The sequence below is a fragment of the Elgaria multicarinata genome, chromosome 1 (assembly GCF_023053635.1).
Source record: "Elgaria multicarinata webbii isolate HBS135686 ecotype San Diego chromosome 1, rElgMul1.1.pri, whole genome shotgun sequence".
In the NCBI taxonomy this organism is placed as follows: Eukaryota; Metazoa; Chordata; class Lepidosauria; order Squamata; family Anguidae; genus Elgaria; species Elgaria multicarinata.
In genome coordinates this window covers 10,255,455-10,283,109 of record NC_086171.1, presented here as the reverse complement: position 1 = coordinate 10,283,109, position 27,655 = coordinate 10,255,455, and the positions used below count along the sequence as shown (strand labels likewise).

The window sequence follows — 27,655 nt, the reverse complement described above, 5'->3', positions numbered from 1 at the left end:
TGATGTTTGCAGTCCTAGGAATTGTTGGATCTGATCCGAAAAATGTGCGATGTCTTCGGATGGTGAGAGTGGTTCGTGCGGCGCTACTATTCCGTCTGGAGAAGTAGTGGAGGGGGCCACTGAGGAATAAGATTCTGAGTCAGATTGGTAGTCATCCGTTAGTGATCGCGGAGAAGCTACTTGCATTGTTAAATGTTGTTCTTGGTCTTGCTCCTCTCCATGAACTACTGTTATCGCTGGGAGATTGCTTGTGCAATGAGCAGATTCGGTATTGTGTCTCGGTACCACATACGGTACCGATGCAGGTTGCTGTGGGCGCGTAAAAGATTGTTCAAATGGTCGCCGTGGAGATAAGGTGTAACGGTGTCAATCGTCTTGGCGTCGATACCGACGGGGTTCGTCACAGTAATACTGGGATGAAGCATCTGAACGACCATCCCGGTCCGAATAGGGGGAGCGTGATCGGTGTCTGGGACGATATGGAGGGTCATATCTATCCCTTGTCATTATGGACTGTCTCGACTCTGGAGAATCCTCTCGATATCGTCTCTCTTGTTGCTCTCTCGGTATAGTGGTTGCGTGATGGCTAGTTTGTAAAGGGATTTGTATTTGGGGGGAATCCCTTATTTCACCCTCCGAAATGGATACTGATGGTACGGTATCGTTTCTCGGTATCGGAGGAGAAGGTGCGATGTCTGGTCTCGATGTCGGTAGAGGGGGTATGTTGCCCGTCCTCGATGTTGAGGGGGACTGTGCCTCTTGAATCCTCGATGTTGACGGGTGTCTTGCGTCCGCTCTCGATGTCGAAGGGCGAGTTCCCGTCGACATTCTCGATGTGGAGGGAGACTGTCTCATATCGGTTCTTGCTGTCATGTCCGCCCTCGATGTCGAGGGGGAGTGTCTGATGTCGACCATCGATGTCGAGGGAATTAAAGTGGTCGATACCGACCGTAAATCTTGTTGGGCCGCCTGCCAGTGGTGGCTTGTCTTTTTCTTCTTTTTCTTTTGGGCATCAGATGTTCCTGTTGTTCTCGCTGATTTTGCTAGCTTCCTTGCTAGTAATTTTGTCGTTGCTCTCCCAGATTTAGGAGGCGCCTCCCTCGCCACTGATGGTATAATCGGCGGGGTATGAGGTCTGACCAACTGATCGTTTGTTTGCTCCCTGTTGGGCGTTGTCGCTGCCATTTTTTGTTTTTGGGTCTTGGACTACTTGAAGAGCTTTTGTCCACAGTTCTGACTTTAAGCGGCCGGCTCTGTTTTTCCTGGTTTGGCATGAAAACGCTTGGCAGTTATGGCAGGAATCCACTTTATGGCCTTCTCCAAGGCACATTAAACAGCGGGTGTGTCCGTCTGATGGTGGCAACTTAGCACCACATCTTGTACATTTTCGGAATGGTGCCCTTAGGGCCATACAAGTAGTGGATTTTCGCGATCAGCAGCCGCTGATCGTCTTGTAGAAATAGAAGAAAAAATTGAAGATTGCAGAATAGAGGGTTTATAAACGACAAAAATGTGTGTGTGTGTGTTAGGTAGATATATAGATGAAGAATTGAAGAGAAGAGGAATAGAAGAAAATTATGAGGTAAAAGGTAAGTAAACTCAGCTATAATGATTGTTTGTTTCCACAGAGAAGAACCCGACGAAGTAGCCGTTAGGCAGTCTAAGGAGAACTGAAGAGCTGGGCGGGAATCCTCCTAGACATGCGCACTACGGAGTGGGGGAGGGTTCCCGCCAAAAAGCTCAGCTTTAGAAGTTTTCCCGACAGTAGCTCCGCGCAGGCGCAGAGCCCATATGTGTGATGCACAGAGACCACGAAGAAGAACTTCCAGCTGTCCTGTGACTTCCACGGCAGATCTGTGTGCCTTATTTATTTATTGCATCTATACCGCCCAATAGCCGAAGCTTTCTGGACGGTTCACAAAAGTTAAAATCACCAGACACAAATCAAAATATAAAACAAACAATAGAAAAACACTATATAAAAGCACAACCAGGGTGGGGGTGGGGGTGGGGGTGTGTGTGTTTCAGATGGCAAGCATACTTCGAATGTTTTTAATTTTTGTGAACCGCCCAGAGAGCTCCGGCTATTGGGCGGTATAGAAATGTAATAAATAAATAAATAAAAGTTGCAACTGAGGGTCTGCCCTTTTTTGTTGTTTATTTGTTTAGTTGCTTCCGACTCTTCATGACTTCATGGACCAGCCCACGCCAGAGCTTTCTGTCGACCGTTGCCACCCCCAGCTCCCCCAAGGTCAAGTCTGTCACCTCCAGAATATCATCCATCCATCTTGCCCTTGGTCGGCCCCTCTTCCTTTTGCCTTCCACTTTCCCTAGCATCAGCCTCTTCTCCAGGGTCTCCTGTCTTCTCATTATGTGGCCAAAGTACTTCAGTTTTGCCTTTAATACCATTCCCTCAAGTGAGCAGTCTGGCTTTATTTCCTGGAGTATGGACTGGTTGGATCTTCTTGCAGTCCAAGGCACTCTCAGAATTTTCCTTCAACACCACAGTTCAAAAGCATCTATCTTCCTTCGCTCAGCTTTCCTTATGGTCCAGCTCTCGCAGCCATAGGTTACTATGGGGAATACCATTGCTTTAACTATGCGGATCTTTGTTGTCAGTGTGGTGTCTCTGCTCTTAACTATTTTATCAAGATTTGTCATTGCTCTCCTCCCAAGAAGTAAACGTCTTCTGATTTCCTGTCTGCAGTCAGCGTCTGCAGTAATCTTTGTGCCCAGAAATACAAAGTCTGTCACTGCCTCCACGTTTTCTCCCTCTATTTGCCAGTTATCAATCAAGCTGGTTGCCATAATCTTGGTTTTTTTGAGGTTTAACTGCAACCCAGCTTTTGCACTTTCTTCTTTCACCTTTGTCAGAATTCCCTGTTTCCTCTGAGCAATCCTCACAGTAGCTGGGGGGAAATGCATTTCCCCAACAACAATATAGTATTTCTTCTTGTAATGCAAAATATTTTGGAGTGGCTTGGTCCTGAATGAGGGATGTCTGAGAAATTCCAAACAGATTCAAATGACTTCGGATTTCTATGAATTTGACCCATGGATTCTGTAGCATCTTTTGAATCGTGTAGATTCAGAGGACTTGCGGACCATTTTTTAAAACTTTCCAGAATAGTACGCAAATTTAATCATATAAAAATATGAAAGGAACTGGGAAATGCGCTAATATAAATGTCATTTTAAAACAAACGCACACACACTGTTTTATACATCTCTTTTCAGCTTCTGCTGTGTAGCGCTCTCTTTTTGTGTGTGCTCTGCTCACTGATTGTACACTAAACTAAGAAAAATATGCAGTGAAAGTTAAGTAAACTGCAGGAAATTTTTTGCGTACTTTTCTGAAGCAGGGGGGATCCAATACCGTCAACAAGCAGACAGTGGAATAAAGACACCTGAGAATCTGTGAAACACAGACAGAATGGATTAAACAAAATCTGTACATCCCCAATTAAATCCCCTTAGTTTTACAAAAGGTCTGCTCCTGGTGGAGATGAAAACTGCTAGAACTGGTTTGTTGATATGGATCAACACAGTGGCTGGCAACTTTGGGATCCTGCTTGGGGGTGTGGCTATGGGGACTATCATGATGAGTGCCTGTGCTTCAAAATTTACCACTACACCAGCACAAGATCAGGCCATGATGTTTGGGGCCTTCTCTGGGCACTGTTGACCAGTTAGTACCCATATGCTGACCTGGCCATGACCACACATCCCCCCCCACTGCCTTGTGACACCAACAAGTAAGGGCACTGGATCCCTCTAGGTCGCCACTCAGCCACAGCAAATTAATTTCCAGTGCACTATCTCACAAGCTACTACTCCTTTACAACTTGATCCAATAGCTAGGGTTTCACAGCGTAATCATTTTTTAAAAGGCCAAAACCATGCCAATCAAATTTCACAAGGGAGACCCATCTGATTGGTGCAATTTCAACTCATTTTAAAGGGCTATCAAATTCAGCTTGGATATTTCGTGCCTGTTTTGTTGGATCAGAGCCTTAGGGCCTGTCTACACAGAGTCTTTGGGGCGCCTGGAGTACGTCTGCAGTGCGCCCCGAAATCGATGATGTAGACAGTACCTTAAGCGTTCCAAGAAGAGGAGGAGGAGGAGGAGGAGGAGGCCCCGCATCGCCCCTCGTGGGGACGGGGTGAAGAGTTGCCGGGCCCGGCGGCTTCGCAGGGAATTGGCTGCGAACTTGGTGCCACCCACCTGCCCGCCGGCCTCCTGTTGCCGGCGAAAGAGTCACCTGGGCCCACCCGGGTCGGAGAGCTCGGCAGAAGAAGCCGCCGCCGGCTTCTTCCGCCGAGCTCTATGACCCGGGCAGCTCTTTCGCCGGCAACAGGAGGCCGGCGGGCAGGTGGGCGGCGCCAAGGACGCAGCTGATTCCCCGGCGAAGCCGCCGGCCCTGCAACTCTTCACCCCGTCCCCACGAGGGGCGATGCGGGGCCTCCTCCTCCTCCTCCTCCTCTTCTTGGAATGCTTAAGGTACTGTCTACATCATCGATTTCGGGGCGCACTGCAGACGTACTCCAGGCGCCCCGAAGACTCTGTGTAGACAGGCCCTTAGTTAGCTATCCCCATCTTCCATTAATTTGCCCTCTACTCTCTTAACCCCAAGTTGACCTATTCAACATAACAACATGTGCAATAAACACCGGTAAATAAGACTGAATTAAAAGTGGGAGTACCTGGACATTGTCCAGAACAGCATCAGCTCTAGGCCACAATACCGTGTATAGTTCATGCACTTGTATTTTTTAAAAAATACGTGTATCATGAACTGTCCTGATGTTTCTTTGTTTAATAGGATGAAAGGCATCAATTTCATCAAAAGGGCACCAACCTCACATTGGAAATAGGGTTAAGGAATCACTATTGTTTCTTAGCAGTCCCTTTTTAATTACCATTTGGTAAGTACCATGCTTTGGAGCAATATGTCTGATGCCTTAACAGAGTATAACTGGTGCCCTCAATCAAATAGGCTTACATTTTTGAGCAGTTAAAACAGGGAAACCTGTGGAGATTTTGTGGCTCATCAGTCATGTAGACTCAAGACTACTTCTTATCCAAAACACCACTACATATGTAAGGTCTTGATTATAATATCTCACTCTGATATAACAAAATGCTTAACATTTGTTGACAGTAGGGACAAAGGTTTATTCTCAAGGTCTGGTGAGAGAGTGTTACTGCAGGAATGGATTTGGGACTAGGAACTACCGACAAAGCTGATGCATGCCTTAATGGTTGCAACTAGGGATGTATGAAATATTCATTTCAGTTAATTTTTTATCAGGATTTCCCCAGTTTGTACCTCCTGAAACACACATTGTCCCAAACGCAATCTGTGGCTGAAGTCTGCACATTTCCGAGCCTGCGACATGATTTTCGTGGAAAACTGCCCCTCCCCCACCAAAAAAGAAGTGTTCAACAGCTTGTGTACATTTGAAAAATAGGCATGAAAAGAATATGTACTGTTGACAAATGCACACAAGCACGCTTTAATCAATGGGAGATGAATGCATACATTTTAAAGATGTGCACAACTGTTATGCTCATATGAAAATATGAGCAAATTTCCATGTGAAAAGAAAAAAAAATATTGCAATCTGATACAGCTATGAGACAGAATGAGCTTGTGGCAAACTCTGACTTCTGATATAGATCCACAGTGACCCCTAGAGAATCAGGTCAGGTGGCACCCTACTGGGCAACCTGAATAGTTTTCTCTAGCCTTATCTCACTTTTTTGTTCCCCAAAACCTGAACAAAACTTTAATCCCTTTTCTTGAATAGGGTGACTGGTTCCAACCACCTTGGGCTTCTGCGTTGTAGGTTACCATCATTAAGAAGGTTGGTCCAGCCGCTAGGTCAGAGCTTTCCAAACTTTTCATGTTGGTGACACACTTTTTAGACATGCATCATTTCACAACACAGTAATTTAGTTTTACTAGCAAACCAGAGGTTAAACTAATCCCTTATAAGAGATACAGACACATACATAAATTGCAATACGTTCGCGCAACACACCTACACACTGCAGCTGACACACTAACGTGTCGCGACACACAGTTGGGAAAGCTCTGCGCTAGGTAGTTCTCTAATTTGCTGGCTATACCACTGACCTCAGAAATGGAGTTTACCACAGTATTGGACTGAGCAACCATCAGTCTCTGCAAAGGGGCTGGCTTTTACAGAGTGGAGATCCAAATAAGAATAAAAAAAATACCCCAGCCCTTCTAGAGCATTCCTATATACTATCTAACTGGAAGCCAGATGCTCTCTTTCTCTCTCAGACCATCCTCTCTGAAATAAACTCGGCACATGCTCTGGGACCCAACACTCTATTCATGTAGGTAATGTCTCTAGACAAGTTAGATTAACTCCTTGATCTTTATTTGGAATTGTGTGTATCTGTGTGAATGTTGCCTTCCCTGTTCCCCCCTCCTTTGTTTCTCTTTTTTTCTTAAAACAAAATCCTTTTTATATTTGGTTATTTAGCTGTGTTGTTTTAAAAGGGGTTTCTCACTGTTCTCTTACCCACATGAAAGACTACATGGCTACAAAGCTACCGCTTATGTTTTCAGATTTTAAAGAAAGGTTTTAGTAAGTTCTCTGTTTTGGGGCTATGAGATGGAAAGTGCAAAGTACCGTTCGTTTTTCTTTTTTCTTTTTTTTTTTTACTAAAGCTGGCTAATGGGAGGAGTCCTTGGCAATAGGGCTCAGAATCTCCCCAAATAGCTGGACAGCCTAGGGTGAGTCAGGAGGTTCATCCTAACTGGTGGCATCTTATCAGAAATCCTTTTCCTGAGAAACCAACACAAAGAAGGAGTCCACCAGGAGGAAAAGTTATCCCCCTTCCTGATTTTGTACCAGAGATTCAATATGGGATTTGGAAACCTTGATGAACTTGAAGTTTTGCTTGTATGCACATCCCTCCATGCAGCTGAGAGTGGTTAGAGGCCAGAGTGCTGATGGCTAGATGAAAGTTAATGGAAGCCCTCACATGCCAGTTTCGGAGAGTCGGGAATGACCTAGACTAGAACACCCCTTAGCCTCATTATTATTTATTGTTGCTTATCCTTGATCAACCTCAAAAAGCATAATCTTGGGTGCCTGGGGGGAAATTCCACATAGACCACACTACCCTGTTAGATCTTCTGTGTCACAAGCTACACTGATGGAGGCACAGAGCCAGGCCTTTTTTGTGGTGGTGCCATGATTCTGGAATTCACTCTCTAATGGTCAAAATGACCTGATTTTGAAAGGCTTAAGGAGCTGACTGACCCTCCGCCTCCTCCTTCACTGTGTTGTGCTTTTGTGATTTATATTACAGAATACTGCTGATCTTTACAGTTGCTTGCACCATTTTTTAAATGTTTTATCTATTCTTGATATAACCTGATCCAGATTCTTCAAAATGGAGAGGGGCGGGATACAAGTTGAGTAAAATAAGCAAATAATGAAATATGCAGAAGACTTGCAGCACCAGCAAATAAGTGCTTACAACTGAGCGTGTTCCATGATGTGTCAGAACAACATCGCAGACAACGGGGTTACACAGCGATTGGAGAGACATTATGCCAACACTGCAGGCAGATGAGCTGCTACAAGCATCCAGAATCTGTCTGCAACCCTCCAGCCACCGTCTGCAGGAGAGCCCATTAACATCAAAGGGACTTCTCTAAGAATAAGTGGTTTCACAATTACAGCTGAAGGCTAAATCTTCTGCTTGATTCCCAGCTTGCTTTGTCTAAAGCAGCATTTCCACAAATGCATATCAGCAGCAAGCTTGTCCTCTCCAAGGCCTAACAGAATTGAGCAAGCCTACTTATTTTTCACCGTTACATACTAGTGCTGTGCTGAATTTTCAGGGGTTTTTCATTTTTGCTACCAAAGTTGTCACTGGGAAGATGTGAACGTGTTTGCAAAACAGCAACTATCTTCCACCTTTCAAGCATTCAGTTGTGCCTGTTTGCAACCATTATACCCCCCTCCTACAATATGCTGCTTGCCGCTGTCCAAATAGTTCATTCTATGTGAAGAGATTTCCAGTGTTGCACATACAACAAACCGCTCATGAAACCATTTTTTTTTCTTTTTATGCTGTGGTTACTGTGGATAGATAAGCAAAATCAAGAGAAACATTGTGGAAAAAGTCAGTCCCGGCTTCTGATCACCTGACTTCACTTTGGTTTTGCTCCTTCAAATTACCTAGAGAAAGACCATAATCTTCTCCTCATACAGCTGGATGCGAGCCAGACCTCTGGCTCCAGAGGTAAAGGGCAAAAAGTAAAAATCCTGTCTGAACAAGCAGCTCCACCCATTCCTCTGAGTCAGTTTGGCTTTTTGACAACAAAATTGAGCTCTGAAGAAAATTCATTCATTGCTTTGCTTTTGGACAAAACTCAAAAAGCTGAACTTGTACAACAGACACGAAAGATTCTCATGTAAGCCAGCGTCCTATTTATTGAAGAATCTACAACAATGTTGTTTATTGTTATGATTCATACACTTTTAATTTATATCTATCTATATATTGGACTTTGGTAATATATTTTCAGAAGAGAAAATGATTATTTTTTCTGGGATTAGTTTAAGGAAGACATTTGGCTTCATGCATGATGAACCAGCACAATGGTGAGTGGAAGATTAAGCAAATTATGACAGTCTTGCAAATTTAGTCCCCTCCCCCAAAATTAATAGTCTTCAAACATTTTCACTATACTATGTTGGTCATTTGTAGCCTTAAAAGTGGGGCAGGGGAGAACTGGCCTTTGTTCCTCTACCTGGTCACCTGGAAATTAATCCTTCTCACCATAGATGAATGGGTGAGTGGATATTTATAAACTGCATGTACATTTAATAGCTCCTTATGCTCCAGGTGGGCTCTGTGTCGTGCATCTGGGGCCTCTTGTAATGTCCATAGGGAGTATAGGTCAGTGGTACAGCACATGTTTAACATAGCTTGGGGGTTGGGCACCTGCTTTGCATGCCAAAAGTCCCAGGTTCAATCCCTAGCATCTCCTTGTAGAGCTGGGAAAGACTCTTGTCTGAAACTGCCAGTCAGCAAATGGGCCAATAGTCTGACTCAGTGGGCCAGTTGGTACATAATGACAGCCTAAACAGGGCGCCATCGGCTGTGGCACACCTCCATTTTTTAAAAAAGTCGGGGTAAGTGCCTGACTTTTTTAAAGCGGAGTTTTGGGGGTTTGCCCCTGGATGGTTTCGCAATGGTGGCTGTGTCATATACCGTATTTCTTCGATTCTAAGACGCCATCGATTGTAAGAAACACACTAATTTCAGTACCACCAACAGAAAAAAAGCTTTGATTCTAAGAAATAATAAACGCACCTGCAATTCTAAGACGCACCCCGTTTTTAGAGATGTTTATATGGGGAAAAAAGTGTGTCTTAGAATCAAAGAAATACGGTAGATGACCTGCCGCCACTCTGAATCCACTGTGGGGCAAACTCCTCGTCAAGACAGGGCCTTGCTCGTCCCTGACAGTCATGAAGTGCAAACAGGTCATTCATTATAAGGCAGTTCCCTAGATCCCAGAGAAAATGCCAGTACCCTTTTCTATAAGACATCCCTGCAGCAAATCAGTCAAACAGGCTACACATCCATGCTTGGCTCCTGTCAATCTTAGGACTGGTATGTGTTGGAAAGGGGGGACCACAAGCCTGAACTGAAAGAACTTCAAGCAATTAAACAGCACTTGATTAGAGAAGGCTGGAAATGGCCTTATTTGCTACTTGGATCAAATCTGCAAGGGGACTTGGAAAATAGTTTATTTATTTAATAAAGGCATTTTCAGGGTGGATTCATTTGAGATCTGCAAGAAAGTCTTTCTCACTCCCTACTTCTGCTCTGCAGAGCTGGGGCGGGGGACATGTTTGTTTTCTAAATTGTATATAACGTATAAACCAGATTGTGCCACCCACGCTCACAACCTCTCACTCAACCTCTCACTGAGGTCTGGCCATGTGGCTTTTCAAGCCAAGGCAGAAGAGAATTCTTTATGCCACTTGTTTCTTTATTTCGTGTGCCTGATACAGTTTAGTTTAGTCTTGGGTGATTGATTAGCAACTGATATGCAGGGTTGTTTTCCACAATCACTTTCTCCCTTCCCACACACACCCTGGTCTTGGATCAGATTCAGCCAAATGCTGGAAGCTGTGAAGAATCTGAACATTCTGCATGAAGCCCATGAATGACCCGTTAGCAAATGAGAGACTATAATAGGGATCTCCACTATTTTCCAAGCAGGAGTTATTTTAGTTCCAGGCACTGCCACCAGACCACTTGGGTGGCCTTTCCCAGGCCATTGGGTACCTCTCCACCCCCTGGTCAAATGACAATTCTGGGTACCGGACTCCCCATCCCATCCCATGTTGCCCAAGCAAGGCCTCTGCAGTCGGTCATCAGGCAAGCAAATTCCAACAGGCTCCTTTGGCCCTTGGGCTGGCATGGATCTTTTTCTTGCCACTGAGAGAGTGCCCTGTTCTACTCAGTGCTGCCACATCTTATAGCACAGGTTCACATTGCTCGCTCTCTTGCTCTTGCTTGGGCATTCAATTCCCCCTCTACCTCTAGCACCTGCGCAGTGCACCACTGCGGCTAGCCAATCAAGAGGCAAAGAGCAGATTGACAGATGGCTCCTGCATTCTCCTCTTCCCCCTCATACCGCCTTAGAGCTGATGACTGCCAGGTCTCCTGATCCCCCACCCCCAAAGCCTCCTCTGGTAGCCCAGATCACAGCAGCCAGTCAACTGCTAAAGCAAACAACGAGGGCAGGTGGGGGGGGGTGGACTAGCAAGTCCATGCTGAGAATGTGTAGTTACTGCAAAAACAGAGAGATAGAGTAAAAGAGAGGCGGACAGCTACACTTGAGGTAATTGGGAGCTGCCAGTGGCCCTTGGGAGTTGCAATGAAGAACACTGCACTATCAGTTGCTTCCTGTTCTGAAGGCAGCGCAATTTAATGTGATTAGTACTAAGGGAGTGAACGTATTTATCCACATTTAGTCATTTTCACTACAGTTTTATCTTGTAACTGAAAGGAGATTTATTTATTTATCCACCCTACAATGCATGTATGCCATGCTTTTCTATGAAAAGAACACTGAAGGCAGCTCACAATAAGTACAAGCTATACAGAAAAACAAAGGAACAAAACAAAACAAACCTTGCCTGGTGGGTTTGCCAGAAAGGCAGGGTATAAATGTAGAAAACGACAAATGAAATTACTATCATGATATAAACCCTTCATCCTAACAATAACTTAACATACTTTATTCAGCAGGACCACACATTTCAAATGCACCAAGAGTAAAATAAAATAAAAATAAACACGTACATCATGATACATTTTCAAGAACCTTAGTTCTCATGGTTACATTTGCACCTCTCATATCACTCACATTATTTTGTGGTACTACTTCAAGCTGCCATAATTGGTATGTTAAAGCCAAAGGAGTAGTGAGAGGATGCCATATTTACCAGCTTTCCTTTCACATTTTAACTTCTTGCTAGGGGTAGCGTGCCCAAGGGTTAGAGGTTCCGCAATGGGGCATGGAGGGTGTGGGCATGCTGAAGTTATAAAGGGAGAGGGAAACCTGGTATGCCTCACTAATAGGTGGAACCTTTGACTACTTGGTGCTTAGAGGAGCCAAAGCTATTTCATTATGACCATCATCCATACTTCAATCAGCTTTGGTTATAATGATTCCAGGGATGTTGTGCGCAATAGATAGATTGGAGAAATATAGAGAAGCACAAGACCGACCAAGAGGAAGAACACATGAGACATGACAACATGATGCTCTCACCATGGGATTACAAAAGGCTCAAGATGGTGCAAGTGGGAGGTAGAGGAAATTGGCTAGAGAAGAAGGAAAAGATCAAAGGCACAACTTCCTGCCAGTCCTACCATACCTGACCACAGAGGGGAAACCACACTTAAGAGTCCATGCCTCCCTCTTCTCGGGACTCACCAATGTGTTCAAAGGAATTACAAGGGGGGCGGGACAAGGAACAGTCAATCCTAAAGAATGACATGCATTAAGGGGGAGAGAAAGGGTAGGAAAGTTGAGCAATTGTGATGGAGCAGGAAAGGAGTATTCATTGAAATATGGCAAAATATGACATTTTAGGGCTTCTGGGTGAACTGGTCCCATCTTAGGGCCAAGCTGGACATAACATTAAATGTGTTTTTATATTTAACATAATTATTTATTTATTTATTTATTTATTTATTTATTTATTACATTTTTATACCGCCCAATAGCCGAAGCTCTCTGGGCGGTTCACAAAAATTAAGTCCTGAGGAAAATCCTTCCTCTGTAGCTAGGGTTTGCTTTGGGGGGAAATCAACCAATGGAACCAACAAGGGATTCCCTCCAATGCAAACAGCACCTTCAGAGGAGGGTTTGGTCCTCACCTGTTTTTCCTTCCTGTACAATCATTTAGGACAGCAGTGGACAATTTGTTTTGGCCTACAATAACCATACACCCCAGCCAGCATAGCCAACGGTGAGGGCTGATGGAAGTTGTAGACCAAAACATCTGGAAGGCCACAAGTTGCTCACCCCTGATTAGGACATTACTCAGTGTGAATGGTCAACCTTTGGCTCTCCTTTGAGCCACCTTCCATTTCAGAGAAGCTTTTGGGGTGGGCGCAGCTGAACAAAGGCAAAAAGGTGGGGTTAAAATGTCAAAAATAACAGCATGTTTTAGCTTAAAGTTCTTATTGCTAGTATCATAGCCTTAGGTGATGCATTTCAACCCCTTATATGGGGGTGAGTGGGAAACTACCAGAGGCCAGTAAACCACCTAACAACCAATGGTCAGAGGAATCAGAATCATAGAACAGTTGAGTTGGAAGGGGCCTATAAGGCCATCAAGTCCAACCTCCTGCTGAATGCAGGAATCCATGTTAAAGTATCCCTGATGGCTGTCCAGCTGCCTCTGAAATGCCTCTAGTGTGGGAGAGCCCATGATTTCCCTAGGTCATTGGTTCCATTGTCGTACTGCTCCAACAGTCAGGAAGTTTTTCCTGATGTCCAACCAGAATCTGGCTTCGTGTAAATTTAGCCCCTTATTCTGAGTCCTGCAATCTGGGATGATCGAGAAGAGATCCTGTCCCTCCTCTGTGTGACAACCTTTCAAGTACTTGAAGAGTGCTATCATGTCTCCCCTCAGTTTTCTTTTCTAAAGGAACAAACACAGGGCTCTCTGAGAAACCCTGTAAGGCCCAGTTGGGACCCCATGTGGGCTAGATTGGGGTCCCAGGCCTAAGGTTCTCCACCCATGTCATATAGAGTCATTCTCTTTTGGCCATGCATGTTTGCAGATGCATAGTGGGGCATTTGCCATTAATAAAGTTATTTCCAGTATTGGTTGCAGAGTTAATGGATGAAAAGTAGCAGTAAAAGATGCAGCTGAAATCCTGTTCAATCCTGTACAGTCTATCCTCAGAAGCAAACGTTTTCCTTTTGAAGCCCTAGTTAAGATTACTTATGGCAGAATAAAGGGATGTTTTGATTAAAAATCTAAGAGATTCAAGCCTGTTTTTTTGTCTTCATGTGGTAGTGTATAATTCTTCCTATGCATGATAACATGATAAGCAGCACCTTGCATTAACATTTGTTAATAATCCTTAGTATATATTAATGAACAGGTGGTCTTTAGAAAACAATTTACGTGTTCAAAGCACTAATACCCAAGTAGTTTCAAGACTCAACAGATTCATCCTACCAGGATATCTCTTGAGTTCTCGGCATCCCCAATTCTGCTTTCATGATGTGCTAAGATCTCATGGCTCAATGGCTGAAATCCCTAACGTCAAAAAGCCACCACGCTAGATCACCTAACTTTCAAAAGACATCAATATCTTATAGCTGTTATACGCTTCTGAGCAAAGTGTTATTTCTTTAATTATATATAGCTGGGATCCTTCCCTGCATTCCTAAAGATTATGACTTCTCTTCAAGGAACCCCAGGGACTGCAGCTCCGTGGGAGGATTAATGCTTCCTCTGGGCCCGTTCTGATGTTACTTTTAATTTGAGTTACTTAAGTTGGATAAGTTATACCCTGCTTTTTCTGGCTCAAGAGAGACACCCAAGGCAGCTTAAATTCGTCAAAAAAAATATACAAGACTGTTTGACACAAATCCCATTTGAAAATTGACTTCCAACGCTCTTCTGCAACATACATTCTAGCTACTCTATCCTCTTCACTCTCTTCCACACTTCTGTGAATAGTGTCTCTTAGTTTTATTTCTCTAAATAATGAGAAACATTATGAGTAGGGTGGGGGAAAAGGGAGGGCAGATTTATTTATTTATATATTTATTTATTACATTTATATCCCACCTTTTTTCCTCTAAGGAATCCAAGGCAGCATACATAATCCTCCTCCCCTCCATGTTATCCTCACAACAACAACCCTGTGAGGTAGGTTGGGCTGAGAGTCTGTGACTGGCCCAAAGTCACCCACTGGGTTTCCATGGCTGAGTGGGGACTAGAACCCAAATCTCCCAACTCCCAGTCAAACACCTTAGCCACTGCACCACACTGGCTCTCTAATCTTGGGACACGTTTTACTAGGGACTCCAATCATGATTTGGGGGAGGGCAAGGATGGGACTATGAGATGAAAAGTGTGTGTGTGTGTGTGTATGGTGAAAGAGAGAGGGGGGGCATGGGGTGAATGGATGAGGCATGAATGAATTGCATGCTTATAGATAAATGGATGGTGTGTGTAAAAAAAGGAGAGAGTATGGGGAGATTCTGGCCCCACCCACCTTTGGCTCTAGCCCACCCACTGCGTGCTCCAGCCCCACACACTACTGGAACAGAGCCCTTGACAGGTTACTCTCAAGGGAAGGAGGGCCTCAGAGGGACAATGTTCCTCACCCTAGTTTAAAGCTGTAGCTTGGTTAGCTAGAATGGCCTCCTGTACCACTTTGCCCAAGTAGTCCTGTGTTGGGGAAAGAGGGCAGAGACCCAAACAAACTTCCCCATTCCCGTTTCATACCTTTGTGGTCCACAACTTGACAGTCCAGTCAAATGATGATGTGACAAACAGATGGGAGAAGTCGATCGGACCCACTGCCATGTGGCAGTTGATTCCTGTGACAGGACCTTGGTGGCCTTCAAAGACTTCACCAATGCCTGCTTTACTGCAGAAGGAGAGAAATGGACATTTAGGAAAGATCCTACAGTGGAAAATGTCCTTTATTTTGGTGGGCTACTTTGCTGTTCCCTTCATACCGAACCCTGTGATCCAGCATTCCAAATGCGCTGAATCAATATTAACAGTTCTCAGCAAGGTTGCAGTTTATTATACCATTTCATCCATGGTTAGGCCTATTCCAATACTGTGGTGCCTTATAATGTTTGAGTATGACATTGGGGTTAGAACACAAGAGTGAGAGCACTAGGCCCCCAAACCTTTCCTATGACTCTTTCAACCCATCTGAGTGATGAAGCCATAATACAGGGACTTCAACTCCCAGCATTCCCGACCATCACACATGTTGTTAGGCACTTCTGGAAGTTTAAAGTCCAAACCCTCAGGAAATCTGCCTTCTGCTCAATCTCTGCATCACACCATTAAGCCACTGCAGCTGTAGCAGGACAGATTAGCACTGCTGATGCTACTATGAATAGGATGAGGCAGTGGCTAATTACAGTGCAAGATTGTTTGAGGATGGGCTTCATGTCCCCCATTTAAGATCTTTAGCCCTCAAGACGCAGGAGTAAAAAAGAGTAGAAAGAAAATTCTGTGTGACATCAAGTGCCCCGCATAACAGAAAGAGAACAGGTCTTTTATGAAGAAGAAAAGCAGCTGACACTTTTTAGGGAGGACAAAGCAGGCATAGTAAAAGTGCTTTAAAAAGCATTATTCTTGGGCAGATTTTACTTCTGTAGATGCACACTGCATCAAGCGTACACTTTAAAATGCATGCTGTCAGTTGTCCACTTTTATTTAAAAAATGTATTTTAAAAATTGCTTTAAGGTTTTAATTATTTTTTGTAAGCTACCTTAGGAAGGCTTTGCTCTGAAAGGCAGCATATAAATACTTTTCAACCAATAAATCTACATGTAGCCATGGGATTGCCCATTCTGGATAAAGACCAGGGCATGGCAGGGATACTAACACTTTCTTTCTTCACATTATTCTTTTAAGTTGAGAGCTAATGGTCCTCGCTCGCAGCTTAAATATTTTTTCCAGGGGAGAGAAATTGGGTTTAGAGGATGTATGCAATCCTTAACCCTTAACAATCTGGGGCTTCTTGTGACTGACAGGTTCTTAAAAATATTTTCTTACATACCTTACCCTGCCCGCCATTCTTATCCTTTCCACCTCCATCCCCAGATTGGGAGCTTTTCTGCATGAGGCTGTTAATCACTGTATCTATTTTCAGTGTCATCATAAAATTGAGATCCAAACTCTACACAGAGCTTTTCCTTTCCTGCTTTTCCACTACACAGCCTGTAGGTGGAGGTGTGCTATAGAGGATTAGCACAAATACACAAGTAGAAACAGTGCTTTCAGAAACAATACCCCCATTTTCCCCATTCTAGAAAAGAACAGGAAAGTGCTCTGAAAAAGCAGAAGTGACACAGGTGGATCATGATGATGTCTAAAGAACCAGCAAACTGTGAATAAGGAATCGCAAGCACACCATAAAGCCTGTGCGTAAAAGCTCTTGTGACATACAGTATATCCACATGCTAGATCTATTTTAACTAATATAGAGAACTACAATAGAGGCCTCTTAATCATTACAGACAACAAGGGTAATTGATAATGACAATGTAATGTTAACAAACTAAAGTCTCTAAATTATTACATATAATGCAGTTAATAAATTAACTATGTAAAACTGAAATGCATCAAAGTCACAGCTGGCACATTTGAAGAGTAGCAAGGGGTTCTTTACAAGAGGCAACCACAATGAAACAGTTAAAACAGAATCATTTGTACTCATTGCAATGAACATGAGGAAGTGATCTTCCTTTTAATGATATCCAAACCCTATACTTGCAGAGTCAAAGAAAGCAAGCTCTTTGCAACAGTTTTGACTTCATCAGCTCAGGGGGAAACAAGATATTAAGATGCTGAAATAGAAATGCTGTCAAAATGGCCACCCTATGCCAAGTTCTCCCTCCTTTCCTCTGTAATGCTTAGGCAATGCTCATTCCCCTTTCCCTTCAAAAGCAGCAATCGGGGTAGAAGCTTACCCTTACCCAGTATCAGTGCTCCAATCAAAATCAGAGCCACCACCAACTATTTAAATGCATGAAATGTTTGGAGATCTCTTGCATGGTATCTGTTTTGGACTTTATAGTGCAATGCAATCTACAGACATACGTAAGAAGTAACACTATTAGAAAAAAGAAAGAAAGAAAGAACCTTCCGTGACGACAAGCTGTATAGACGGTGCCCTCTTCGCTTCCAACTACAAAGTTATTGACATCTCCGGTTGGGAAAGCCATCCCAGTAACTGCCACCGGCTTGGATTTATTGTACACCAGCTCCATGCTCTCCTAGTAAAATAGGCCAGAGGCATTTTTTCAATCAGTTGTTTTCTGATTGTATTACAGAAAGAAACCACATGGTAAAACTATTTTCTTAATAGTTTTGCTTCCATTGCAGATGGCTGCTTCCGATATTACTTTTCTCTTTGGCTGCCATCACATCAAGCTTTTTATCTTGAAACTTACCAGGACTTCTGCTTCTGGATTCTTTGCAGGATTAAGCTTGGCCCCTTTACACGGGCTGACACAGGCTGCTTTTTCAGGGCTTTCTTACTCGGCAAGTTCTATATGTTTCATTTTACAGCCGCTAGATGGTGTTGTGGTTACAGCACAACTCAGACATTACATGTTTGAATCAAAGTGCTTCAAGCCACTTTTTTTTTTTAATAGCTCATTATACCTGTTATAAATAAAGCCACGGAAATGGTCACAAAGCATGGGAAAGGGCCTGAAGGTTGACAATGTCATATAAAGGACCTGCAAACATCTGTGCGTAACCAATCTCAGTCACAGGATAAACTCCCTTTGTGAAAAAGCCCAAGATGTGATTGGGAAGCCCAGTGTATTTTATCCATATGCCTGCCCTGTTCGCATATAAAGTGGATGTCGTTCTTTACATGAAAAGGAGTGTGCAGGGGAAAGAAGAATAAGCTACTTCTTCCCTCATACTTCACTGTGGTCCATTGCTTCAAGCAACTTCCTTCCCATCTGATGGGAAGCAACAGAGTGCAGTGTGGTATGGCGAGGGTGGGATTTGCTCCCCTCCCCTGTGTTACCTTTCTTGTAAACAATCTACGCCTATTTTATATGTAAATAGGACAAGCATGTGGCCAGCTGCCCCATCTTATATACCTTGGCTCTATGATAGCAAGCCTTCACACAGCTTTATTTATATACTTAACTTAGATACCCGAAATTGCCCAGAAGTAATGGCTCCAACACATCACATAATTCTAGATTTACAATGACCAAATGGTTCTTCTTTACAATGCTGTTGATGCTATCAACAACATACTAACATAGCATAAAATGGGGAAATAAGTTTGTCAGACTTTTGATACAATCTGTTTGCTTAGCTTAGTCACTGAATGCAAATGAAAAGCTGCACTTCCTGTGATTGTCACGCTGCAATCTAGTCTATATTAGCTAAACAATGATGGAGAGTAAACGTGATATAGACCACAGGCAACTTTTATGCTTCAAAACAGATTATCTGTGCTTCAGAACAGATTATTTCATTTTCACTTGAAACTGACCTGTGTATTAACGCATTATCATAATTACATGATTTGAGGCAGAGGAAATAGGTTTTGGCTCTTAGGAGAGCCAACTGTGGAAACGAGCTGCACTCTTTCAAGTGTATTCACAGGTTTTAGTCTGCATAGGATGTGAGGTTTTAGCTTTTAGGAATGATGTTCTATTAAGTAGGTATCAGCTTTAACCTAGTACTTTCTTCTTGTGTAGGTAAAAACAAACCCACCTGTGGAGTTGAGAGCATATCCAGACTCCAGGAACACATCTTGCCATCTGTTGAGACGGTAATGAGGTTGTGGGCATTTTGTGTGCCGACGACATTAACACAGTATACAGGGTGCTGAAAAGTGAAAACACAAAATGTCAAAAATTAGAGCATGCCGACTAACATTGTGAAAAAGTATGTTTCCAAATGTTGCAGATGCATTATTTGCAAAGGGGATTAAGCTGTCACACAATGCCTAAGGCTCCTCTATTTGCCAGGTAGAAATGTAACTCCTTAGTTTTACCTTGATGGCAATTACGAGATACAAAAGAAATGTGTGTGGTTTTTTTCCCAAAGCTTCATTTTACACCATCATAAACTGACCAAGATGATTACCACTGTGAAAATGTTGTATTAAGTGGAGGAAATTTCACCCGCAGAGATATGTTATCATGCTGTTTGATGCTGAAAAAGTACCAGCAGAAAGAGGCAAATCTTCAAATGGGGCAAAAATATGTAGTCTTTATTGAAGAAAATTGCTGCAAAAAGAAGACAAGAAAAGAAAATCCACCAACTCTGACACAGCTTGGCCACTGTACAAAGTATTTTCAAACACACTTCAGTGGAAAAAATGTCAACAAAGCCATTAAGTCCTCTTAATCATGGGCCAATTTTTGCTCTCATGCTCACTGAAATTTTCCCGGAGGAGGCGGCTATCAATGGCTACTAGTCCTGATGGCTATGTGCTACCTCCAGAATCAGAGAAGTAAGCCTATATACACTAGTTGTTGGGGAACGTGGGCTGGAGGGTGCTGTTGCACTCATGTTGTGCTTGTGGGTCCACAGCTGGTTGGCTACTGTGTGAACAGATGCTGGACTGGATGGACCCACTAGTCGATCCATCATTCTAAATTTACAATGGTTCTTTTCCACAATGGAAAGAACTGGGATTCAAGCAGGACTAGAAGCCCAACACCAGTCTCCAATGTGAGAGAGCTGACTGTTGCAGTGGGGAGAGAAAGGCACATGCCCACAATGAAGACCTCATTGATACTGATTCTGAGTCCTGGTGAGAACAAGTGTGTTGTCCATTCCATTTAAATAATAGTTGGGAATTTTTAAAATCGTCCTGTTTAATTGATTTTTTATAAGAAAGCAAACTACACAGCATATCAGCATTGCATAGATATATGACATAGACTTGGCTCAGACAATTAAACAACCCATGCTTAACGAACCATGGGTTATTTGCGAGCACGAGCAAGCAAGCATGCTGGTTCCAGCCTGCTCACCCACTTTTGGAAAAAACCATGGAATGCCCCTGTTTCTGCGCGGTTACTGTGACATGAGAATTATGGGTTGCTTATAGGTTAAACAACCCAGAGCTAACCCACCAATTGCCCATGGTTTTTTATTGTGTTAACTCTGGATTGTTTGATCCATAAACAACCCAAAGTGTCCATGATGTTCCCAAATTGGTAATTGAAAACGGAAACTATGCGTGTGTGCTCATCACTTCATTTGTTCCCAGCAATTCCTTGTTTAAATAACCCAGGAATTGCTATGTGATGTGCGAACCAGGTCACAGATTCTGTCATCATTGATACGTGCATCACAAAGATGTGGTAGAATCCTGAGATAAGGGAGCCTTTTTTTTCTTAATGTTTTCCCATTTTATAAATACAAAATTAGTAGAGTAAGGGAAATGTTGTAGCCCAGCTCACTCTCTGCAGGTGGAAAATTAGTACAGGTAAGAGTTGTGTGTTTCTGTTTTTACATATAGAAGCATTCAAAATCCTTCAGTTCCAAGTGTCCCTCCATGTTACCACTTCAGTGCTCTGCCCCCTCATTCCTGCCTCATCTTGCTACACATACTCCAGGCCAGAGTCGCTGCACTTCCTTAATGCTGCTGGATAATTATATTTTGTTCTAAAAGTCTTATATTATCTCATAAGTTATTCAACAAATCACAATTAAAATACACACCAAATAGTGAAATCTTCCCCTGCCCTTCTCTCTCCTTCTATGAAATATGTTAAAATAATAACTAATAAATTACAACAACAACAACAACAACAACAACAACAGTTTTTTAAGGGCAAAACTAGAAATTAAAACGCTGATGGCTCCTTTGTTTGGGGGAAAAGAGCTTTAGGAGAGTGGTGATGCAAGGGAGGGTATTTTACTCTTCCTCTGTGGAAAGCTTCTCTATATTGACTCACCGCCCTCCCCCATCACCACCACAAGCACTTCACTTTCTTTCACAAACAGCATTTCTGAAGGTAAACATATACCTGGAGCTAGGGATGTCAGAAAAATCCACAATGAAACCAAATCTGACCTGCAGGTTCCACAGCAAATTTTGTTTTTGAAAAATTCACAACACTCAAAAAACAAAAACGGCTGAAAATGTGCATTTCCCCCATAGCCTAAAGCCTGAGAATGCACATTCTGGAAGAATTTGTGCATTGGCACATGTGCGAATCTGTGCAAATTCGCATTTGTGCAAATTTGGAAACTAAATCAATCAATCAATCCAATTCCATGGATGAGTGGATGATGGAATGAAAGGTGCCTGACAATCCACAATACATAGGTAGAGTGGATTGTACAGCATTCATACATCCCTACCTGTAACCCGACAGGAAGAAAAGTAGCTGTGGTAGGCAATCTAGAGCATAAACACTGCATGTGGGGAAAGAGTGACAGCCCATCCCCTGATACTTGTTGCTCTAAATATTCCCCTTCTAAAGCTGCTTTTTGATAAACCAAATGAATGTTGGGATATAAAAACACAATTTGCATATAGTCTCCAGTTTTACCTAAGAGAATTGAAAGTGGCTTGAGGGAGATTTAACTTACTAAGGTGTACACATGACATGTATTTCTCTGCCCTCCCTCCAGACTCTTCTGATCTCAGCCTTGCAGCCACGTCAGAGGAGGAGAGGTGATGGGGAGAGTACAAGCTTGGGGGCCATTCACATAATGGTAAACTATGGTTTAGGGTTGTGTCTGAATTCAACCATAGACTCTCCCTTTTATTCTTACAACAAACCTGTGAAGTAGGTTAGGCTGAGAAATAGCTCACCAACGTTACCCAGTAACCTTTGAGGTTGACTGGAGATTTGAATACTCTAGCAATTACATCAGATTGGTTCTGCTTTACTCTTTTGTGTTCATGTGTTGCCTACTAGAGGAAATTATACACCATATCCTTTACAGAAATTGCCAGCTCAGAAAAAGGGTGAGTAAGGGGAAGCACAATAGAAATGTTCAGAATTTTGCATTCTTGTACAGATGATTAAGCAGTCAGTCTATAAGAATCAAGAAAGCCATGTATGGATTTCAAGGAGTCAACATGGGTTTGTCAGGAATAGGTCATGCCAGACCAACCTTGAGTCCTTCTAAGTGAGGCATTTATTGTGTGCTCGTGATTCCTTACTCATGGTAGTTTATGGATGCCTTACATGACATTGTCAACCTCCAGGGTTTCTCCCATTCTTTGCAACCATTATAGCGGGCCGGGGGAAGTCTAACCAGGAAAATCTGGTATTTTTGTAAATAGTGGCACGAGGCCCTGTGTATTTGTGCAATTCTGCTATGCCAACAGCACCACCTAGTGGTTGTGTAATGGGACACATAGAAAGAACTCAGTGGCAAAGAGCACCTTTTATCAGCTTAGGTTGATATACCAACTACGCCCTTATCTGGACAGAGATAGCCTAGCTACAGTTATCCATGCTCTGATAACCTCTCATTTGGATTACTGCAATGCGTTATACGTAGGGCTGCCTTTGAAAATGGTCCAGAAACTTCAGCTGGTACAAAACAGGGCAGCCCGTCTACTAACAGAGACTGGCCGACGAGATCACATCACGCCAGTCCTTTTACAATTTCATTGGCTGCCAGTCCAGGTCCGGGCCCGATTCAAAGTGCTGGTATTGACATTTAAAGCCCTAAACGGTTTGGGGCCAGTTATTTGAAGGAACGCCTCCTCCCATATGTACCTACCTGGACCTTAAGATCATCTACAGGGGCCCTTCTCCGTGAGCCCCTGCCAAAGGAAGTGAGGCAGGTGGCTACTAGGAGGAGGGCTTTCTCTGCTGTGGCACCCCAGCTGTGGAATGAGCTCCCCAGAGAGGTCCGTCTGGTGCCTACACTGTACTCTTTTCGTCGCCAGCTGAAGACCTTTTTATTCTCTCAGTATTTTAACACTTAATTTTAACTTAAATTTAAATTTTACTGTTTTAACTCTGTATTTTAATCTTATATCAATTTTGCTGCATGGTTTTATCCTGGTTGTGCTTTTTATACTGTATTTTGTATTTGTGTTTTTAACCTGTTGGTTGTTTTATTATGGTTTTAATTTTTGTGAACCGCCCAGAGAGCTTCAGCTATTGGGCGGTATAAAAATGTAATAAATAAATAAATAAATAAATAAATAAGACAGGGAAAGAAACCTGTAGGGAGGGAAATGTGAAAAGGAGCCAATCTTAATCCCACAAAGAATCTAGAAGCAGAAGCCTTAGTAAAGTGACATATTAGAAGCCTCATATAGAAAGGCTCAGTATACCTATGTATACTGGGCAACATGAGCAGAATGATGCTATTGCACTCATATCCTACTGGTGAATTTCCCACAGGCATTTGGTTGACCATTGTGTGAACAGAATTCTAGACTAGCCCGGCCTTTAGTCTGATCTAGCATGGCTCTTCTTAAGCTCTTATCTCTACATATAAAGTGGAAAGTGTGTGTGTGTGTGTGTGTGTGTGTGTGTGTGTGTGTGTGTGTGTGTGTGTGTGTGTGTGTGTGTGAAGTATGTCTGGAAATGTTTACCCATTTCAAGATGAGTTAGAAACTTGTACTTTTGCATGCTGATAGGTCTGGCTGTACAGTTTACCAGAAAAATATAAAAACACAGAACTTGGGGTTTAAGTCTTTTTAAAGAATTTAATAAAAGACAAGGCTTATGCTTACAACTCCCAGCATGCCTTGGGCGGAACTCGCAGCATGCCTTGGGCAGGAGGCCAAACTTACTGGCCTTTGGCGACCATTGTGAGTGCATGGGCAGGTTGTTGCTGTATGTCTTTCACAACCCTGACTCCTAACGTTGGTCTCGAACAGTCAACGCAATTCCACATAAAAGGAAACAACCCACATAAATGGGCTGCGTCCATTTGCGGTGCCTCCTCCCGCCCTCTGTGTGGTTTTAAAATTGTAACTAGATACAACAGTGTGACTTTGAGAGGCCGAACATGCTCAAATGCACTCCGTTCTGATATCACTGTTTTCTCAGAACCTGGGGGAAGCAAGTGCACAGCCATCACCCTCAAGAAGGAGGGAGGGAGGGGAGGCACCCAGAAACAGACCCAACAAAGGGGGGGGAGTGCCTGGCCTGGCTCCAGCCCTTCAGTACAGGCTCTTGATGGAGCACTTGGTTGGTGAGAAGCGCAGGCTAAAGTAGTCCCAACAGGATTGGCCAGAGCTGGGCGCATCCACTGACCGCCGCTTACCTCTTCTCTTTGGCAAAGCTATTCCTTGACGCTCTATCGAGGAGCAGCATCAGCAACCTAACTCAGATTCCACTTTCCTGACCTCTCACTAACTGTCTTAGTTCTCCTTCTACCTGACTTTCTCCAACTGCCACTAACTCCGCCCACCATTCCATTCTAGCCTCAGCTATCAGTCATTCCTTCATTCTCTCCTCTGTTTCAATGGTATAGCCAGGCTTTTACATAAAAATCATAAACTTTATTCAGTAATTCCTGCATCTGTCTTGGAATGTTGTGGTTTAGTTATGACAGGGAGGGAAATGCGGCATAAAAAATCTCATCAAGTTAAAAGGCCTTGAATAATAATAATAATAATAATAATAATAATAATAATAATAATAATAATAAACCCTCACTTGTCACTTAAAAGCCATTAATGCAGTCACTAGGCAAGCCTGCCTGGGAAAAAGAAATCCACAAGCAGGGTGCCACAACTAAGAAGGCCTGCTCTCCAGCTGTCTCCCACCACACTACATGTTATTCAGAGACCTAAGCTTGCACCTACAACTCCCAGCATGCCTTGGGCAGGAGGAAAAACTTATCGGGCTTTGGCAGCCATCATCAGGAAGTGGCTCTCCATCCTTGGTCACATGTTGCTAGGCACCATTGGGAGCAGTAGGAGAGGAGGGCGCAGCTCCGGTGCTATCACCGATGGCAACAACCGAGTTAACCGTCAGTCAGTCAGCCGGCCGGCTCCCTCATGGCCTACCTACAGGCACCAATTGCACAGTGCAGCATGGACTGGCTCAGCCAGACTTTGCTTCCCGTCATCCTCAGTGGCAGGTCTCCCATTGGGCAAGCTGGCATCGCAACAAAAGGCATGCTGGGAGTTGTAGTTTTTGTTTTCTGTGGGGACAAGTAAAACCATGGCGGCACCCCCAACACTCTCATGTGTCAGGGGTGAGTGAGAAAAAAGAAACAAATTTAATTACATCACAGGTCTAGCACTGGCCTATCTTGCAGGGTTGTTGTGAGGGTGAGAGATGTTAACTCACAGGCCTAGCACCAGCCTACTACTTTAAGATGATTACCTCTCAGACATATATCCGAGCAACACTGGGCATATCAGCTAGTACCCAATAAAGGCAAGCCCATCCAAATCAGCATTTTCTTGACATATTTTTAAAATCCACTTGTTCTTTTCATGTGTAGTTTCATAGGCCATGGCTAGACCAGGCCTATATCCCGGGATTGTCCCAGGATTATCCCTGTGTATCCAAATGACACATAGGGGATCCCAGAAGCAGGCAGGGATGACCCCTCCATTGGCCTGGGATAATCCTTAGGTCTAGCTAAGGCCATAGTTGGCTTCATGCGAGACAGCACACAATTGTGTGTGTACTATCTGTGTTGTTTGAGTCTGAAGCTGCTGGTTTTAAACAATGCCATCGCATCTCCACTTAGCTCTTACTCATTTGCCGGCCAAATCTGGCCTTTCACATGTGTCATATGTGAAATAAACCAAAGCAAGTCAGCTCAGATCTAAGTTTACTGGACATTTGCCCTCCTCACTATGGTGCTTATTACATAGTCCCCCCTTAAACTTGGAATGCAAAGATGAACAGGGGGGAAGTTCGAATAGGTGGAGCACCATACAGTAGCATGAGGACAACTCCCTGTTTTCCTCGCAGCACGTTGTTGCATAGTGCCTGGCTTTAATCAGAGCTGTCAGCTGTCAATTTCATAAGCAATAAGTCTCACTGCTGAATTGAAAAGGATGTTTCCAATGCAGAGTGGGAGGCAGGGGAAGACAGAAAGGCCGGGGGGGGGGGACTGTACTTCTCAGAGAATCTAACTGGGCTCCTTCCTTTCCCAGGAGAAGAAGATGCCATCTTGCTTTTATTTATTTTGGAAATGAAATCATCATGCTGGAGGGTTTTGTGTGTTTTTTTTTAAAAAAACTTAATTAAAATTTCCTGTTAGCCCAAATGCAGATGTGCGGTGGGTGTGAAAGGAAATTAGTGAGTAATGTGTGGTGGGACTCCCTTTCCTTGTGAATCCTGGCACCAATCCGGAGGGATAAGCTCAGGAAATTTGGAAGCCAGTGGTTGGTGGCAACATGGTATGCATTTTCCAGTTAGGGACAGGGGGAAGGGAGAAATTCTTCTTTTCATATAGACTGTAAAATTAAATTTTAAAAGTGGGTATTGAGTTACCAGCTAGCTTGTTTCAATGAAACATAGGAAGGATATAGGCCTTATACGGTTGTCAGACCTTTGGTCCATGTATCCCATATTGTCAACACTGACTGGCAGCGACTCTCCAGGGCAAGAGCTTTTCCAGCCCTTCCTGAAGACGCCAGGGATTTGAACCTGGGAACTTCTGCATGCAAAACAGGTGCTCTACCACTGAGCCACGGCTCCTCCACATATGGTAGGCCTTGTGTGTGTTGCTTCATTCACAAGACAGGAGCGGCACATGTCCACAGCAATGGTTCAGCCCACGTTTTGATGATTTTCCAGGACACTGTGAGTCATGGTCAGGAAATGTACCGAACCATTAACAAAACCAGCTCATCTCGCGTAGGTTCACTGATAGCACCACTTTAAAATGGTTGCGTGAATCGTCCATGTGAACTGAGCTTGCTCCTTCAAACCAACTCCTGTGTCAACAAATGAAAGTTTAATTCAGGTGTCTGCTTGGAAAAAACGGGGGAGGGGGAAGACTCCATTTGCACTAGCAAAGGTTTGTTTCCCATCCTTTTTTTTTAAAAAAAATGCTACACAATGGGGTGAGCTTCAGGAGGGAAGCGCAATCTGAATCGGGACCATGCACTTACCAAGAGAGGCAGCTGCACACTAAGTAATTAATATAACATGTAATTGACCCTCAGAATTATAAAGATGGATGAAATCTTGAAAGTCAGTCCAAACCCCATTGTTCAATGCAGGATCTGCAATGCAGGTTACAACTACAGCAAATGATCTCATAAGATCTTTCTTGTAATTTGAATATGCTACTGCATCAGTATGTGCATAGCAAATACCTATCAGTACATCAAGTTTATCTTTCAGGTTCCAAGTGAAACAACTGTACATTTTAATACAAACTTCTCCCATGCTGAAAGTATTAGCT

The 27,655-nt window shown here is 43.4% G+C and overlaps 1 protein-coding gene across 6 annotated transcripts in view; it reads right to left on the bottom strand.

Annotated features, from left to right (window-relative positions):
• DYNC1I1 (dynein cytoplasmic 1 intermediate chain 1) overlaps positions 1 to 27,655 on the bottom strand; it is a 235,578-nt gene that overhangs the window by 40,510 nt on the left and 167,413 nt on the right. For all 6 annotated transcript variants that reach the window (XM_063123101.1, XM_063123117.1, XM_063123132.1 and 3 more), the window contains exons 12-14: positions 19,049 to 19,162; positions 17,444 to 17,577; positions 15,058 to 15,202 (exon numbers count right to left, since the gene is read on the bottom strand). In XM_063123101.1, the coding sequence (XP_062979171.1) occupies positions 15,058 to 15,202; positions 17,444 to 17,577; positions 19,049 to 19,162 (393 nt within the window). The remainder of the gene's footprint in view (positions 1 to 15,057; positions 15,203 to 17,443; positions 17,578 to 19,048; positions 19,163 to 27,655) is intronic.